The following is a 19,498-nucleotide window of genomic DNA, read 5'->3' as shown; positions in this document are numbered from 1 at the left end:
GCCAGTGGTTTCTAGGAAGGCAGCATCCACCGGACAGGGGTGTTTGACTTGCATCGTGTTTGGCAAACCAAGAAGAGGTGGCACGAGGCCAGTCAAGTCATCTCTGACCACACACCCGACCTGCGTGTGCTTTGGCTGCTGAAACTTCCATCCCCATGGTAGGGCTTGGCAGCTGAGGAAGGGCCCCACACCACAACTTCCAAACACGGACAGAGGAACTCTGTGTGGGCAGAAAGCTGCTGTGTGAGCATCAGCAGGACTTGGGCTTTGCAAGGAGGAGCCTCCAAGCTCAAAGCCCCAGGGCATCTCTGCAAGCATCCCCTTTCCCTGCCCTCACGCATGGCCAGCTGAAAGGGATGCTGTGAGCAAGTACAAGGGTGAGCTCTCGCATCAGACCATCCAGGCTGTGTCGGCTCCTCCTACCATGACCTTGGGCAAGTGACGTAACCACTGTAGGCCTCAATTTTTCAACTTTAAAATAAGGAGAAATGTATCTCTAATAAGGTTGCCATGAAGATTGGGTGAGCTAATTCCTATAAAGTGTTGAGAACAGTGCCTGTTTATCACTGAGCTTGGGCCACCCTCCAGGCACTGCATTAAGTACATTACATGAATGATCTTGCACGCAGAAATTACACAAGGTCAGTGTTCCCCAGAGACAGACCTCAAGACAAGAATTCAAGCAAAACTAATTCAAAAACACAAGCAAGGAGAGAGAAAGGGAGGCGGGGAGGGCCAGCAATGACTGCTGTTGGTAACTGGGGCTCAGTTCTGATAGGGAACTTGGAGAGACACATAGAATACGCAGCACAGAGCTATCCCAGCCATGGAGCTGGGGCTTTTACATACCAGCTTCCATCAGTCACAGGAAGGCTGCTCCTGGAGGGATCATGATCAGCTCTTCCAGTTTGGCCAGACTGTAAGTCTGTGGTCTCCTCCATCCCAGGTTGAATGGCTAGTCAGTCTACCTGGGGGGCACTGTTTCTCAGGCCTCAGCCCATCACACACTGGATGGAACAGGTTCAGGGGCCAGAGCAAACCCACGGTGCAGATGCTGGCAATCAGGAGCTACCATGTGCCCAAAAGTATAAGTTCAGGACACCCAGTCCCATTCAGAGGTAACAGACATGAAGCTCAGAGAGGCAAAGTAATCTGCTCAGTGTTACACAGTACGAAGTGGCTTATGGGCAGGGGGCTCAAAACCAAGTCTGTCTGATGCCAAAGCCTATGCCAAACACCAGGCCCCATGCTCCTCCCTCCACAAAACAGCATTAGACACAGACTAGAGCAGCCAGAAGTATCATGGCTCCCAGCTGGTCCAGTAACTGGGAGACAAACACCCACAGGTATCATCCAAGTGTTTGGGGGTGGGGTGTCAGACAATGAGGAGGCAGTTTTCAGTCAAAAGGAGAATATGGCAGCCTTTAGGGGGGCAGCAGCTCAGGCTGATATCTGCTGTATGGGAATGAAGGCCCAGTGTTACTAAACCATCCAAGGTTTCAAAGGAAGCAGGATTTTTATGGGAAATCTCCAAAATATTAAATGGGGTCTTAGAATTTTCTAAAACATATTTCAAGCAGACTTGTAGAGACCATAACGAGCATATCAACCCCTGGTCACCTGCTTGTGGCCTTAAACTTGTCCTGTGGCTCATCTACTCATTCCAGTAGGTAAATTTAAGGCTAGGGTTGATCTCTTTCCTCAGCAAGGGACCCTAGAGAAATGGGGGCTGGCTTGGTGTGCATTTAGTGTGCATATCCACCCACTTTGTGCTTTATTCATTTTTTGTCTTTATTTCTTTCTGGTTATATTTCCCCATGTGTGTCTTCACAGCTGGCATCCAGCTCATAGGCCCCAGAACAGGTGCACTGGTTAGTAAATAGCTGATGCCCGCAGTCCCTCTGTTAGCCCTCATGCCCCAACGGCCCAACCCCTTTCTTAGGGTCCCAGAAAACTCCAGACTTAATTTCTGGCACAGCAAGGTCCTCAACTGGGCCCATGGCTTCCTCATTCTTCAGGGCCCAAGCTGGACCAGTAACATCCCTTTATCTCTCCCTCTCCCATTTTATCTCTCTCCCACCCCAACTGGATTTTTCAAATTATGTAACCATCTTTAATCATTCTTGATTCAAGGACAAAACATTACAAACTAGTGTGCTGATAAATGTTTAACAACCACTCTACAGGAAAAGGGGAAGTCCTGATTGGTCTCATCTGCTGATTCTCATGGTGTAAATACCCCTACCCTGGCCGGTCTCAAGCTACCAGAGTGGCTGAATGTGGAGCTGGCAAGGGATATGCAGGTGCTCAGCATCATGGAGTATTTACTAGATGGATGCAAATAACCTCAAGAGCACAGGTTGCAGTAAGACATAAAATAATTATGAAGTAATGAGTTCAGAGTATTTATTACCTTTGTCTCAAACACAATTTATTACGTGCTTAGTTTATATAATATATAACTATATTATAAATATATATAATAAACTAAGCATAAATACTAGTTTTTATAAAACTAGTTTATATAATTTAAATTCTAGTAATGCCTGTGTTTCACAATCAGGTCACAAAATTCCTGACAACTTCAGTCATCAGCTCTTGTGAGCTGATACACGCTGGTTCCAGCACACCACTGGATGAATAAACACAGAGGCAGAAAAATAACAAAGCTGGGTGCTTGGTGATCCAAAAACCAGGACTAGAGGCAGAGTCACCTCCATTCCCAGATGAGCAATTCCGGCGTCTCAATTCACCCGAATCCCTTACCTCTGCTGCTCCCCATCCCTCTCCCACCAGGCCCCACCTACCTGCAGCAGGAAGTCGAAGAGTGCCAGGCGTGCCCACTCAGCGTGGTGGATGTCCAGGCACGGGTCCTGGCCTGGCCGGCTGCAGCCACGTGCCAGCAAGGCCTGGTACTGCAGCCAGCCCAAGGCCAGAGAGTTCTGGTCGTTGTCTGGGTCACCCAGGTGCTGCACATCAGGTGCCCACCAGATAACAGGCCTTGCACCACCATCTGTGTAGCGGTAGGGCAGCAGAGGGTTGTAGAAGCGCCTGGCCACGGCGGGTAGGCTCCGGCACAGTCCCAGTACGCGATCCACGTGGAAGGACAGGACCTCAGACAGGTCCCCAGGCCTCTTGATCAGGCCACAGAGTCCCTGGGAGCAGAGCTGGCTGAGCCCAGGAGATATGTTCTGAAGGACACCCTCGGCAGAGAAGCCAACCTGCAGCACCTGCCCATGGCCAGGGACCCTGGCTTTGCCCACCACCTCCCCTGAGCCAACAGCTGAAGGGTCCGTACATCGTGCTCTGTGAGCCATGGGGGACCTGCCCCCTAGTCCTTGAGCCACTCAACAACCCAGGGGTCTCAGCGTCACACCAGACAGATCTTTGCAGCTCCCCAACAGAGCCAGGCCACCAATGAGCACCTGCAGCTGGGGCAGGACGCCCTGCTTGTGGTCCAGCAGTCAAGGCTCTGTTCCCATCTCCTGGCAGATTCCCACCTTCTGCTGGATGGGGCTGGAGGGTCGGTCTAGCGGTAGATCTCCAAGCCCTTAACTCTGCCGTGTCACACCTTGCCAAGGGGGCATCTGGGGTGCCCATCTCACTCTGTGCCTTCTGGAGGGGACTGTCATGCCAGGGGGAGTCCAGGTCTTTGGCTCCTGGACCCCTGACCTCATCCTCCCTCAAGAGCACAAGATGCTGTGTACTGAGTCTCAGATGTCCTGGAGGTGCCAAAGTCATGTCCCTCCTGACCCTCCCTGGATGTTTGCTGTCCCTGTCCTGGGACTGCCTGCTGCTATCCATGGTCCCTCTGTGGTCTGGCTCCTCAGCACACACGGGGACGGAATTCTTGGGCAAGGCCCAGCCTCTCCGGAACCTCAGGTTTCTTGCCCGCTGCCTCCAGCTGGAGCTCAGAGCCTGCCATCTGTTGGGGCAGGGGTGCCAGTTACCCCCTGGGGCTCCATGGGACCAGAGTCAATAGCTGGATGCTGCGGGGGTAAGTGGGTGACAGCCACCATAGACAGAGTCATCAAGAGGCAGAATGTCATCACCAATCGCTTCTTGCCACGCAGCTTTCTCCAAAGCCAAGATGCCTGGGGGATGGGGTAGAAAAAGAAAGCTTGAGACCTGTGAAAACATCAGCCCCAACCCACAAAAAAAATCAAAGAACATCTCAGGTACATGAAAACAGAAAAGAGAGGAGCCAGGGGAGAAACACCTAGCCATCTTTAAGAAAGAATGGGCAGCCAAAGGCAACTGTGCTCCTGCTTCAAAGCTTAGCCTTGCTCTGTCTCCAGCACAGCCTTGGCCAATGCCTGCAGGCTGACTTGTCTTCTCCCCTCTGAATAAATTACCATTATGACTCTGGTCACCCAACACCATAAGAGTCATTGCTCATCTGTCCCCCACCACTAAGCACTGGCCAGTCTTTTCATCTCCAGATGATCCCACTCTGCAGACCTGTAGTTGTCTCCCACAAACATGCTCTTCCCTTTTCTAGGCACATGGCCTCCAAGTTCCAGATGACCTTGCCCAGCCTCCTTCACAGCCAAATGTGGCCCTGGGACCCAGTCCCTGTCCATGGCCCAATGCAACCATTTTTTTCTGCCCCAGCTTTCCTGTCTGGGCACACAAGTGTGGCAGTGCCAGGTCCACACATCTTGGCAAGGACACACACTGGGGCAGTGATTTTTCAACACATGGTCTCTGGACCTGCAACATCAGTATCATGTGGAAACGTGTCAGAAGTGTAAATTCTCAGGTCCTACCCCAGAACCACTAGATCAGAAACAGAGGTGCGACAACCCGTGTTTAACAAATTCTCCATGTGATTCTGATGCTTGGGCACTGTGGAGCCTCCAGAAGGAAGGAGCTTGGGAACATGCATGATCGTGCAGGAGCAGAACTAGGAAGGGCTGTTTAAGCCACTGTATTTTGGAGTCCCTGTAACTTTGAGCCTGAAGTATCATCTCCATCCCCCACCACACCCCAGCTGCCGCATCAGTCCAGGCACCCTGACTCCTGACCAAAGCTGGTGGGTTGTTCTGCTCATGAACTTGAGAGCAGGGGCACATGGCTTCTCAACCAATGATTCCGGCAGTGGCCATGTTCTATAGAGAGCCAGTCTACAAGGAGAGAGAACAAACAGCAGCAAACCAGAAACCCAAACAGGAGGGAGCACCTGCCCAGCTTCCTGAAGTTTTCTGGTTCCAGTTCTGAGCCTGGTGAAGTTCCATATTCCTTCACTGGGTGGATTTCGCCCATTTTTGTTACTTGAGATGCCATACATGTTTAGTCTTTGTTCTGTCATATTTTATGACATATCTTTTGTATTTGTAATTTTTTAGGCCTTTTGCTATATTTTCAGTTACCTTTACTCGGTTGTCTTATAACATTTAGGAAATTTTGATTTGGATTGCCTTTATGATTGTATGCCCTTAGATCTAGTTCTTTGAACTATAGCCCTTAAGTCCTAGGAAAAACAATCATAAAATTAATATATATATATATATATATATATATTTCCTCTTCCCCCATCCCCTACCATCCCTTTGCTATTCAATTTTAATTACTAGCATTATCTTTTTTTAAAGTTTGCCTTTGAACAACTAAAAATGCTGACATTTCAAAACTCTGTCACCTTTATATGTTATTTTTTTGCTCCCAGCTATCATTAACGAGCAGCATGTTTATTCCTTCTCCCACCTTTTCCCCCATTCACCTTCCAAAGTTTTAGATTTGTGTCATTTCCATATTATTAGGCTATAAAACATGTCTCTTCCACTCCAATACTCACATTCGTTCAGTCTTAATTCTTCAGTTAAATATATTCTTTGCACATTCCTGTCCCTTTTGCCCTAGTTTTCCATTATTTCTTGGTTGACTGAAGTTAAAACTCCGTAATTTTTTCAGGAAGTACTCATGGGAACAGTAGTCTCTGAGTTCTTGCATGTTCAAAACTATTTTTCTATAGCATTCATACCTGAGAGAAAGTTTGGCGAGCTATAAAATACTGCTCAGTTTCTTTCTTGGAATAGCTGGTGGATTCTGCTCCACAGTTTTCTAACATCAAACACTGCTGCAGAGAAATCTAAGATTAGGCTGACCTTTTACCCTGCCTAGGAACCCTAAGGATTCTTCCTTTTTTCTTTTTCATTTTTCCTTCAGCTTTATAGAGGGATAATTGACAAATAAAATTGTATATAAAGCATTAAATGTGATGATTTTATATATGTAGAGACTATGAAATGATTACCACAGTCAAGTTAGTAAGACATCCAGCACCACACATGGACCTTTTTTTGTGTGTAGTGAGCTACTCTCTTTGCAAATTTCAAGTATACAATACAGTATTTCTAACTATAGTCACCACACTGTATATTAGATCCTCAGAATCAATTCATTTTATAGATGAAAGTTTGAACCCTTTGACCAACATATTCCCATTTCCTCCACCCCCAAGCTCCTGGCAACCACCATTGTACTCTATTTCTTTCTTTCTTTCTTTTTTTTTTTTTCTTTGTCTTTTTGCCATTTCTAGGGCCGCTCCCACGGCATATGGAGGTTCCCAGGCTAGGGGTCGAATCAGAGCTGTAGCTGCTGGCCTAGGCCACAGCCACAGCAGCGTGGGATCCAAGCCGCGTCTGCAACCTACACCACAGCTCACGGCAACTCTGGATCCTTAACGCACTGAGCAAGGCCAGGGATTGAACCCACAACCTCATGGTTCCTAGTCGGATTTGTTAACCATTGAGCCATGACGGGAACTCCTTTTTTGTTTGTTTGTTGAAAATTTCTTCTTTTTTTTTTTTTTTTGCTCTTTAGGGCCACACCCTTGGCATATGGAGGTTCCCAGGCCAGGGTTGAATCAGAGCTATAGCTGCTGGCCTATGCCACAGCACCATGATCTGAGCACATCTGCATCCAACACCATGGCTCACAGCACCACTGGATCCTTAACCCACTGAGCAAGGCCAGGGATTTAATCTGCATCCTCATGGATGCTAGTCAGATTCTTTAACTGCTGAGCCATGACAGGAACTCCTTCATTGTACTCTATTTCTATGCATCAGCCTTTTTTTTTTTAAGATTCTAAATATAAGTGATACCATACAGTATTTGTCTTTCTCTGCCCAGATTATTTCAGTTAGCATGATGTCCTCCAAGTTTATCCATGTTGTTGCAAATGGTAGGATTTCCTTCTGTTTTATGGCAGATATTGCACTGTATACATGTATGCATGTTCTGTATCCATCCATCCATCTTGGCTGTTATGAATAATGTTGTAATGAACATAAGCATGCAGACAACTGTTTCAAGATATGATTTTTTTCCTTCAGATATATCCCAGAGGGGTTCCTTCAATCTCTGGGGTTCCTTCTTGTTTGGGACTCCAGGGGCCCTCTCTCTATAGAAGATGCTTTTTATGCCCAGTGTTATGTTCCCCTTAGCCCCAAACTGACTCCAGCTGCCCCCATAGTGGACGATCCCCTTGCACACTGTCAGCTTCCCACCTCAAGCCCCTGAATCATTCCCTGCTTTCTTGCCCACTCTCAGGGAGGCACAGAGGAAATTAACACCTTTGAGGAAAACCCTCAACCAACAGGGGACAAAAAGTCGGTGGGTAAATGCCTAGCCCCACCCTTCAAAGGGGCAGTTATCATTATGATGATTTTTTAAGGCCATACCTGCAGCATATGGAAGTTCCCATGGCCAGCAGTCGAACTGGACTACAGCTGCTGGTCTACACCACAGCCACAGCAATGTGGGACCTGAGCCATATCTGTGACTTACACCGCAGCTCATGGCAACACTGGATCCTTAACCCACTGGGTGAAGCCAGGGATCAAACCCGCATTTTCACGGATACTAGTCGGGTTTGTAACCCACTGAACCACAATGGGAACTCCCTGAAGGGGCAATTCTGAGAGGCATTCTAAGTGATGCCTACAGGCAGCAGGTTAAGGATCTGGCATTGCTATAGCTGTGGCATAGGGTGCAACTGCAATGTGGGTTCAATCCCTGGCCCAAGAACTTCCACAGGTCACAAGTGTGGCCTAAATAAATAAATAAATAATGCCACAGAAAATACCCACGGAGAATAAGCCTTTTTTTCTACAAAGCAGATGATCATTGTCTCCCCCTAAGATGCCTTTAGCTGATGATACTTTCTGAGTAAGATTCTAAATTTTTGTCCTGATTAGATACGTTTTTAATATGGTGTTTATTACTATTTAAACATACACACACATTTGTGTAACACATGCATAGATAAGCACTGTGAAAAAACCCAAACAATACAGTTAGCCCTCCATAATCACAGATTCAGGATTCTCAAATTCAATCAATTGCAGATACCATTATTGATGTTAACTTTTCAATTGTATATGAGTTATTATCTTCCTAATCTTCACAACAATGTAGGGAAATGGGAATTATTCAATTCCTATTTTACAGATGAGAAAACTGAAAGGTCTAGAGAACTAATTTACAGAGTCACACAACTGCTGGCAAGAATACCAATATTTCAAATTTAAACTAAAACTAGAAATGGCCATGGACAAAGAAGTTTGGGGTTTTTTTTTTCTTCTAAAAAGAAAAATACGTTTTCAAGTTGGATTCACAATCTGGATTCTCAAAGTTTCGGATACCACTAGATAAAGATAAATCATCTTTTAAAAATGTTTCAAGAAGACAGACTGTTTTGATCCTTCTTGTGGCCTAACTTGGCTTCAGACAACCTGGGGAAAGTTGGCAATTGTGCAGCTGTGCAGGGAGAAAGGTTCAAAACGGCCATGAGCTGAGGTTCCTGCAGGGCCACCCAAGCAAAGCTTTTGGGAAAAGAAAAGCAGCTTTGATCAAACTGTAAAAACATCCTCTGAAGAGAAATATTCAGCTGAATAATAAAGAGGATATTAGAGAAAGGAGGAAATAGAATGATACATGATGTACTACAAAGTTTGCTGGTGGAACCCAACTGACACCATTGCTGTACACCTGCCGGTGGAACCCGGCCCCAATTGTCTCCATCCAAAACACAGGCACTGTCTTTTGCAAGGCTGGTAGCAGGAGGGAAAGAAGAATTGTGTGACCCTCACTGTCTGATTCTACAGCTGCTCAGTTTCTCGTGCCTCCTCAAAACCCCATCTCCCACCCTTTCACCAAGACTCCCCATTAATCCATTTTTTTTTTTTTTTGGTCTTTTTAGGGCCACATCTGTAGCATATGGATGTTCCCAGGCTAGGGGTTGAATGGGAGCTGCAGCTGCTGGCCTATACCACAGCCACAGCAACATGGGATCTGAGCCATGTCTGCGACTTACACCACAGCTCATGGCAACGCCAGATCCCTGACCCACTGAGCGAGGCCAGGGACCAAACTCGCATCCTCACAGATACTAGTCAGATTCGTTTCCATTGCACCACAATGGGAACTCCTCCCCCTTAATTTTACAGAGAAGATGCCCCCTGGCTCAGCAGTCGCATCCACTCACAGCTACAAAGGAAGAGGGGTGAAAACAGGGTAGCTCAAAAACCTTTAGGGAAGATACATTTGAATTCTAGGTTAGCTTGTGCCCTTCTGAGCAAGATATACAACCAGTCTCATTTCCTCAGTCATAAAATGGGGGAGAATGAGATAATTCCTCCCTCAAGGATTAACATGAGAAAAAAATGAGTCGAAATAGAGAAAGGACCCAGTATATGGTTTGGTACATTTGCACAGTAGGATCAGGGTTTCTGCCCTCACTTTCAGGACCCCTCTATTTTTCTGGGATCTAAAAAAGATCCCCCACCAACCCTTCCTGGGTTTTGGCATATTGTAATAAGGATATCTGGGAGCATAGCTCAAGGTAGGAACATAGAGAGAAACTCTTTCATTATAAAACCACAAGTGTGGAAATAACTATTAAAATAAATAAATAAATAAAATAAAACCACAAGTGTAAGTCAGAAGGAGGCCACTTGAGCAGTGAGAAAGGTCTCTCCCTACAGAAGCTCCATCCAAAGATATCCAGGATGGAACAGGAAGGAATCGTTTGGTCTTGGGGGGAAAAAAAAAAGTATATACGAAGTTGAGGAGAGAAAGGGTGGGAGCCACGAAGAGTGGCTAAAAGGTGCTCCCTCCCTTTCTCTCCTCAATTTTATGCAGACAGTCTAAAAGAAAGAGACTGAGATTTGGGGTCCCCTAATGACTACAGGAAGGGGCTCCAGGAGAGTAGTAAAGAGGCCAGCCCACAGTGAAGATGGGGGCTGGGCTGGGCTGGGAACAAGAGCACCACCAATTCTCTGGCATTGCCTCCATACAAGGTGAAGGTAGCTCTTAAACATGAAGTAAAAGACAGTGTCATTGATGGAATCATTAGTTCACTGTTCTCCCTGTCTCCTCACTTTGCCATGGCTTGGCTGAAGATGGAGAACACTTCCTTGCCCACTGTCTTTGACCTTGGCCATGTGACCCACTTTTGCCAATGGAATGTAAGTGGACATAGTAGGCCAAATTCTATTGGAGGCTTTAAATGTGTCTATGTGGTGTGACTTGCCTCCTTGCAAACTTGTCCTCCATCATGAGAGGAGCACGTCCCAGGTGAGGCACCTAGAGCAGAACTGTCCCAAACCTGGGCTCAACCCAGCCACATTTGCTGGGTCCACAGCCCTGTAACCAAGGTAAGAGTATATATTGTTACAAACTACTGTGATTGTGAGGTTGTTTGCTTTGCAGCATTATCACAGCAAACCCTAACTAATACAGATCCTTCAGTGAGTTCTTTCGGGTTCACTATGTACCCTTAGTCAGAAAATAGTAAGGCAGTTTAGTATTGAAATAGAGTGTTCTTCCCTTGACTAAAAATGACACAGTGGTGTCACTACAAATGGGACTCAGGCTGTGATGATAATGATGGTACAACTTGGTCAGATACATCCCATGAACCAGTCTTGCCCATGAGATGGGCAGGTGGCATGGAGGATGCCTTCTGTCAAATGGAAACCAGAAAGGTCTTTCAAGAAGATCTTTTTGGAAAAATTCCAACATATTCTGATGATCTTTGCACTGAGTTTGAGAAATGAGAACATTTGTAGAAAAGGACTCTATTACAGTTTGCACTATAACCACCAGCAGGAAACCTTCTCATTTCTAAAGTGTTACAGGGAAAAGAATGCTCTCCTACTTGGGGAAAATTAGGACTTTGCCTCACTTTTGGGCACTGGCTCTTCCTTCCCCACCCAGACCACCTTCCAGGATGCCCTGCTCTAAACCCTGACATTCCAGGCTCATCAACTGTGACTCCCACTGGCTGCTGCACAGGGACCAGTGTCGCGAGACATGTTTCTACAATATTTTCTTAGCCTCTTTCCTGAAAACTCCATATTGTCCTGCTTTACTTTACCCCATCTTCCTGCTTGGAAAACAGTCACAGTACTGGTAAATGACTTAAGCTTAAGAACAAAGACCTAAAGGCATAAGTTATTCATTGGGTCAGCTGAATGAGGACTTAATGCATTGGTCTAGGCACGCCATTTGCACAAGCATGATGTGTCCTCTAAGGAAGAAGAGAAAGAGGAACCTCATGGCCAAGTGGTTTATGAGCGGTCGTTAGCAGAATATGTATTAGCAAAGAGAACCAAAGTGCAAACCTAGGCATGCGGGTTTGCGGAAACACAGTGAGGACTCTCTGCAATGCTATACATACATAGCTAACTCAAATGCTAATGATTGTTATGTGCCTAAAGGTCAGAGTAAAAGCTTAAACTTCTACCAGCTAAGTTACTTTTAAAATAATAAAAGAACTTATAAAACAATAAACAAACCCTATATCCTCCACCCATAGCCCCCTCCTCACTTGATGTAATCCTAAAAAACACAATAAAAGCAGTGTGGTTTCTTAAGGCGGTGCTCTTGGTCCCTGAGACCTTGAGTCCCCCTGTTCCCACCTTAAGATAAATATCTCTGTGTCTTGTTTTATGTTAACGTTTTTCCTTAAATTTCACAGCACCCGTTCTTCAGCCCCATCCTGCTGAGCTGGTCTCGGCAGACCAGCTGGCAGGAACAGAGACAGAGCCATCTTTTCTTAACTCCCAGATGTCAAAATAAGATGACAAGGGAGTTCCCATCGTGGCTCAGTGGTTAACGAATCTGACTAGGAACCATGAGGTTGGGGGTTTGGTCCCTGCCCTTGCTCAGTGGGTTAAGGATCCGGCATTGCCGTGAGCTGTGGTGTAGGTCTCAGACGCGGCTCGGATCCCATGTTGCTGTGGCTCTGGTGTAGGCCGGTGGCTACAGCTCCGATTAGACCCCTAGCCTGGGAACCTCCATATGCCGCGAGAGCGGCCCAAGAAAATGGCAAAAAGGACAAAATAATAATAATAATAATAATATGATAAAAACCTGGTCCTCCACTGAACTGCTGTGATGGATGGGATAACATGCAGCGCAGGGAAGGTGGAGAGAAGACAAAGATCGTGTGGTCCTCTTCTCATCACAACAGATACAAAGACAAAGCACTTGTAAACAGTTTCTTGGTGGGAGTTTCCTGGGTGGGAGAAGGGACAGAGGGAAGCCACATGGGGTATATGTGTGTGTGTGCCTGTATAATAAAAAACGAGTTTGGCTCTGGTTCTGGAGTCACCACTAAAGGTGCAAGAGCCCCTTTTGTTCCGTCCCCTGACCTCTCTGTCCTCTTCTAAGCAGCCCCCACTGGTTGATCACTGATTCATCACTACTCAGACTTTAGTGAGACTGAAGAGATTTTGTAATGCGGAGTTTGTGTTCCAGTTTTTAAAGATCAGTTAAATAATTTTCATAACAAAACCAGGGCTGGGGTAAGAAGGAATACATAAGAATATTTTCAAGGGCTGGATTAAAACCACATGTTCCTTCTGTGAGTAACGCTGGAGGCTGGACCTGCTCAAACTCTGCTTCCTTGGCTGAACCCAGAATCAGGCTCCAGGCATGGGGAGCAGAGCTGGCACAAGCCTTTGACAGCAAAAGCAACAGGCACAACCCGTTAGACCCTCCAGGCACACAGTGTCCCTATCTGAGTCAGATCTCTGGGTCCTAGGAGGTTAGAATTGTTTGTTCCACTGTGGGCAGAAGCCCAGGCTGGCTGTCTCCTAAGCCACCATCCGGCCAGGCCCTTTGCTCAGCTCTACTGGAAAGATGTGATTTTCCTTCCACATCAGCAACTTCAAAACAAGACAGGACCTCTGCCCCTATAATTTCTGGCCTGGCCAATCTCCAGGGGGCCTGGGGAGGGGGGACCAAAGGAATGATAACTAACATTTATTCCATGTTCACTGTGTGCCTGGGACTATTTGAAGAACTTTACTTCTATTAAGTCCATCAATCTGTATGTGTCTTACAGGGTAGGTATGAAGATTATTACCCCATTTTACAGGTGAGGAAAACAAAGCACAGAAATAAATCAGGGTGACCCAAAGCTCACAGAGCTAGCAAGGGCAGAACCAAGACATGAAGCTAGGCATCCCGGCTCCAGAACCAGTGACCTAATAGCTGGGTCACCCTGGGAAAGGGCTGTCAGCCAAAGCCCCTGCTCCAGCCCTGATTCCAAAAGACTGCCCTGGGTCTCAGGGGTGGGCCCTGCTCTCACAGGTTTAGCTCTTTGGGAATGGTCAGTTCATCTGTAAAATGTCAGGCTTGAGCAAGATTAAGGGTAAGTGGCAGCCTTTGTGCACTGGGGCAAACTGAGGGAAAATAAAAATGTTTTCAAGACTACATTTATTTTTCCTCCAAAATGAAAATAATTTTATTGTATCTCATGACCTACTTTTTAAAAAATTTAATTTTATTGGAGTATAGTTGAAATCCAATGTTGTATTAGTTTTAGATGTACAGCAAAGTGAATCAGTCATACATATAAATATATTCATTCTTTTTTCCCATATAGGTTACTACAAACTATTGAGTAGATTTTCCTGTGCTGTATGGTATGTTCTCATTAATCATCTATTTTATATAGTAGTGTGTATATATTATTCCCACTCTCCCAATTCTTCCCTCCCCCAACAGTCTCACCTATGGTAACCATAAGATTGACTTTGAAATCTGTGAGTTTGTCTCTATTTTATAAATAAGTTCTTCTGTATCATTTTTATCAGGTTCTACAGATAAGTGATATCATATCATATGATGTCTTTCTCTGTCTGATTTACTTTACTCAGTATGATAATCTCTAGGTCCAACCATGTTGCTGCAAATGGCATTATTTCATTCTTTTTATGGCTAATATTCCATTATATATATGTACCACATCTTTTTTTATCATGTCCTACTTTATTAAATAGAATATCAATGAGAAAATACCACCATTTGACCCAATCAAATCTGGGTGTACTTGAGAGATAACATCAAAAGGCAGTTTCTAATAATCTGTTGTTCTCAAAGTAGGTCTAGGGCTTGATCTCAAAACCACGCAGGTTCTATGCCCCCTGCTCCTTCCAGAGGAAGATGGTGCCCAAGTTCCTTTCGGCTCAAGCATTTTGACAACTGTAGCCAAGAAACTGAACATAATCTGACTTGAGGAATGAATACGGCAGATCCTATTAACAACAGCCACTTACTGAACACACACTATGCACCAGTACACTCAAAACCCCATAACACATGTAATAATATGATGATTTTAGAATTACAGAAATTAAAATTTAGAGAAGCTCCTTGCTCAAGGTCACACAGCAGGTCAGTGGCAGGTAGGATGTGAATTTTTCCCAAAGCTCATGTACTTTTCATTCCACCACAGAATGATGAAGACTCCGGAGTCTTAAGAGACAGAGGTGAGTTTAGGAAGGGACTAATGGAAAAGGAACCTGGGATCCTGCCACCCCTTTGCTGCCTTTGCTGCCTCTTTCAGCAACTTCCTGGGGCTTCACACAGTCCTGACTTGCAGCAATTCAGTGGGCACTAAGCCCAAGAAGCTAGCTCAGTTTTGCAAATGATGGTCCACAGTGTGTTTTTAAGGACAGAGAAAAGTCCTTCTTGAAAATGAAAATCTCTATCACTCTGAGTGAGGTTAAGTCAGACAAAGACAAATAGCATGTGATACCGCTTATATGTGGAATCTTTAAAAAATGATAAAAATGAACTTACGAAATAGAAATAACCTCACAGACTGTAGGAAAAAAACTTGTGGTTACCAAAGGGCAAGGGAGGAATGGATAAATTAGAGGAGTTTTGGATTAACTGATAACACCATTACATATAAAATAGATAAACTATAGGGACCTAGTGTATAGCACAGGGAACTTATTCAATATTTTGTAACCTGTAATGGAAAAGAATCTGAAAAGGAATATACATATTGGCCACACCCACAGTATGCAGAATTTCCTGAGCCAGGGATTGAATCTGCACCACAGCAGCCACCTGAGCCACAGCAGTGACACCACTAGATCCTTAACCTGCTAAGCCACATGGGAACTTCTGAAGAAGAATATATATATTCTGAATCGTTTAGCTGTATACCTAAAACTAATACAACACCATAAATTAATCACATTTCAGAGTTCCTGTCATGGCGCAGTGGTTAACAAATTCAACTAGGAACCATGAGGTGGCGGGTTCGATCCCTGCCCTTGCTCAGTGGGTTAACGATCCGGCGTTGCTGAGAGCCGTGGTGTAGGTCGCAGACGCAGCTCGGATCCTGCGTTGCTGTGGCTCTGGCGTAGGCTGGCAGCTACAGCTCCGATTCAGCCCCTAGCCTGGGAACCTCCATATGCCGCGGGAGTGGCCCAAGAAATGGCAAAAAGACAAAAAAAAAAATTAATCATATTTCAATTTTTTTAATGAAAATCTCTTTTCATTGTGTCCTCACACTTCCTTAATCTGCCCAAGTAAATGCTCTCCTTGGCACACCTGAAGTAAAGCATTTTGTACACATAAAGGCACTAAAGATATCTGGCCTTGGAGGATTTACGGCGGGGGAGTGGGGGTGGGGTGGCTAAAGGTTCATGATAGTGGGTAAACTGAAGTTCTCCTGAGGGTCAGTGTGAATTTCATTTACCCCAAGCAAATAAGTCCATGGCTCTCTGCCCCAGGTTCTGCAGTTCAGCTTTCATAGCATAACGTCAGGGACACAGTAACCTTGTGATGTGACAGAAACTTCCTGGTTAAACAATGCCAATAGCTAGTGCTAGAGGTAGAAATGAAGACCAAATGGAGTCTCAGAAACTGATGGATCTTGAGAAACAGAGGGGAGAGAATCCCAGAAAATACAAACTTAAAAAACAGTAAAGATTAGAATATTACATTCCAAGATGGCAGAAATTTACAATCCATATTCATGAAAATAAGAAAAGAAATTTGAGAAATTGTTTCAGCAAAATAAAAATAAAATTGTTTTGTTTTGTTTCAGCCAAAGTAAAAAATTATTTTTTAAGATCAGTAACAGGGGAAGCTCCCCTGTGGTGCAGCGGGTTAAGGATCCGGCGTTGCTGTAGGTGCGGAGCGAGTTCCATTGCTGGCCTGGGAACTTTCCACATGCTGTGCATGTGGCCAAAAAAAAAAAGAACAATAACAGAAATTGCAATTTTGACACTCTCCACCCACTTTGCTGCATTTCGTTTAGAACATAAAAGGCTGTAAGGTTTTTGTCAAATTTGTGGATATGAGAAAGCCTAAGAACTAGCCCTCACAAGCATTAGATAGAGTTCTACTGGAGGACACTGCCTGGCAGGAAGGAGGCTCTAGTTAGGGAACATCTGAGCGTGGGTTCGCCTTTTCAGTCTCCCTTGTTCTCTACAGTGGTTTTTGTCATTGGCAACTGAGCTATTAATTATAAGTGCCTGGAAACCAAGACATGACTAGAAAACCATGGAGTGGAGGACACCAGGAAAGCCATGATTGTCAGGCTCATCAGAAGTGAGGCCAAGAGGCGTACAGTTCCAAAGGGACCGTGTAGGGCTGAGGCAAGGAAAGGTATTGTTCCTGGAAGTTCCCCTGTGGCACAGTGGGTTAAGGATCCAGCACTGTCACTGCAGCAGCTTGGGTTGCTGCTGTGGTGCAGGTTTGATCTGTGGCCCAGGAGCTTCCACGTGCCTTGGGAACCACCACCCCACACCACCACAAAAGTGTTTCAGAAAAATTTTTTCAGAAAAATTTTTGCCCACAATCTTACCCTTTTATTTTGAGTATCCTTTCAGGCCAGGCACTGGGCCAGGGAACAGTGACACCAGTTAGAGGAAGGCTTACCTCTACCCTCAAGCAACTCACTGTCTCATTGCAAAAACGTGAATGACAACCAATTTGGGGCTAGCCCAAAGTTTCCCACAAAACTGGCCTGGCCAGGGAATCTACATTTCTAAGCTAAAGGGGTGCAGGTGGCAGAGTATAGAAAGCCAAGGAGCAGAGCTGGGGGCCACCCTGTAAGGACTCCACCAAAGTCAGGTAACATCTCACACTTTTTTAAGTGTTTTTCTGTATATGGCTAGAAGGATATTATTCCAGACATTCTCACAACAACCCTGGAAGGCAGGAAGGAATTCTCACCATGCCCATTTTACAGATGAAGAAACTGAGGCTCAGAGATACCTAGTCAACTGAATAAGGCCATATCAACTAAACAGAAGAGCTGGAATTCCAACTCAGATCCTCAGCCTTCAGAGACCAAGTCCTTCCCAGCACACAGGAGCCAAGCCTTGAGGGAAGGATTAGCTCAGGCCCTTGGTGCTCATCCAGAAGCATTTCTGATGCTCCCAGCTGATGTGGGGGAGCCAGTGCCCGCAAAAGGCTTTAGGAGACCTGAGGAATTCCTGGGTCTGTCTTTTCATTACACAAGCTGGGAACCTGATATCAGCCAAGACATAGGAAATGATGGGTTTCATTATCATTTGACAAATATTTACCAGCTTCTACTTTAGAAAGGCAGGATCCTGAAGGACACACTGGAGGACACATAGAAGCTGACTTTCTAGGTTCAAACCCCAGCTCTGCCACTAATGAGTGTGTTGTGTAGCATCAGTTTCTTCATCTGAAAAATGGGTATGATAATGGTTCTAATCTCAAAGAGTTGTAGTGAGGATTCAATGAGTTTTAATACAGTAAAGTGCTAAGAACAGGGCATTGCATTTATTTTTATAGTGATTACTTAGTAGTTTATTTAATCCCAGGATTAATAAGTCTCTGTAGTACTTTGTGACTCCAGCACCTTCTTCAGGTTACTATCCTGTGCCTCACTCTCCATCTGTGAATAGGCTGGTTAAAGTGCCGGCCAGCACTTTGAGGACTGGTAAGCCACAGTTGAGAGGAAGGGGCATGGGCAAGTCTTGGGAACCAACCACACCCCGCTCAGAGCCATGATTAGCTCATGTGACCAAAAGAGCAGCCTCTGACTCCAGGCTCTGCAAACCCAGTGCACCAGACTTTCACACATCAGCTGTGGGGCGCCAGAGCGGGTTAAATACTCCTGGAGAAATTGGCAGCAGGAGAAGAAATGCCTTGAAGATAGGACCTTGGGAGTGTTAAAACAAAGCTACCCTTGGAACACGAGATGCAAAAATTAAATCTTTAATTTTTCCCTTAGCAAATTTATCAGATGCGCAGTTTGTGGGCTGAATAGGAAATAAAGGGACCCTGCTGCGGAGGGAGCAGTTCCCAACAACCACAGGGCACAGAGCTCCTTCCAGAAGAAAACCTGAGGTTCGGAAGGACTAGGGAGGAACTGGGCAGCCATGCCCACAGGCACAGATGGAACCATCTTAGAAGTACAGAGGGAGGCCTTCAGGAAACCCCACGACACTGGCTGTAGCCAGCACTGTGGAGCAGCTCCTATGCCAGCTTCCATGCCAGGTACTTGACTTTCAACAACTCATCTACTCCCCACAACCTCCCCATAAGGCAGGGATCATCGTTCATATCCAGCGTTGAGGAAACTGAGGCACAGGGAGCTCATGTAATGTCCTCACAGCTTCAGAGCTAAGTGGCAGGGGTGGGATTCAAACCCGGGTCTGGCTGATTCCATCAGTGTATTAACTAGAATTCTGTCCCTGCTAAAGGACTCAAAGGACAAGAGTTATTCCCCCTCCTGGCACCCTTCTCTAAGCAACCAAGCAAAGCCTAGAGAGCTGGCCTCTTCCTGCCCCAAGAGAGAATAAAAAGCCTTTGCTTTTCAAAAGCCAAGGCTTCTAGAGGTGACTTAAGCTAGGCTGTCTATCTGATGTTGGGTTACCTAGGTGAGGCCTGGCTTAGAGGCAGACAATTCAATTTTAAAAAGCAATGCTGTTGTTCATCTAAAGATTGTAGATGAAATACATGGCATTCCTCTCTGCCCTCCTAAAACCTCACAAAAATGCTAGGAAAAAGCTGTTTTGTTTTGTTTCTTTTTAGGGCCATGCCTGCAACATATCGAAGTTCTCAGGCTAGGGGCAGAATTGGAGCTACAGCTGCCAGCCTACACCACAGCTCACAGCACTGCCAGATCCTTAACACATTGAGCGAGGCCAGGGATTGAACCCACATCCTCACGGATAATAGTTGGGTTTATAACCCA

General features: G+C 45.5%; 1 protein-coding gene across 1 annotated transcript in view; it reads right to left on the bottom strand.

Moving 5' to 3' along the window:
• The window catches only part of FAM198A (family with sequence similarity 198 member A), a 58,013-nt gene that overhangs the window by 12,009 nt on the left and 26,506 nt on the right, over positions 1–19,498 (bottom strand). The window contains 4 exon segments of the mRNA XM_013981528.2: positions 2,808–3,274; positions 3,277–3,324; positions 3,327–3,932; positions 3,935–4,094. Coding sequence (XP_013836982.2) covers positions 2,808–3,274; positions 3,277–3,324; positions 3,327–3,932; positions 3,935–4,094 — 1,281 coding nt within the window.

The sequence above is a fragment of the Sus scrofa genome, chromosome 13, assembly GCF_000003025.6.
Source record: "Sus scrofa isolate TJ Tabasco breed Duroc chromosome 13, Sscrofa11.1, whole genome shotgun sequence".
Classification (NCBI taxonomy): Eukaryota; Metazoa; Chordata; class Mammalia; order Artiodactyla; family Suidae; genus Sus; species Sus scrofa.
The sequence above is the reverse complement of the archived record's forward strand: the minus strand, read 5'-3'. Positions and strand labels throughout refer to the sequence as shown.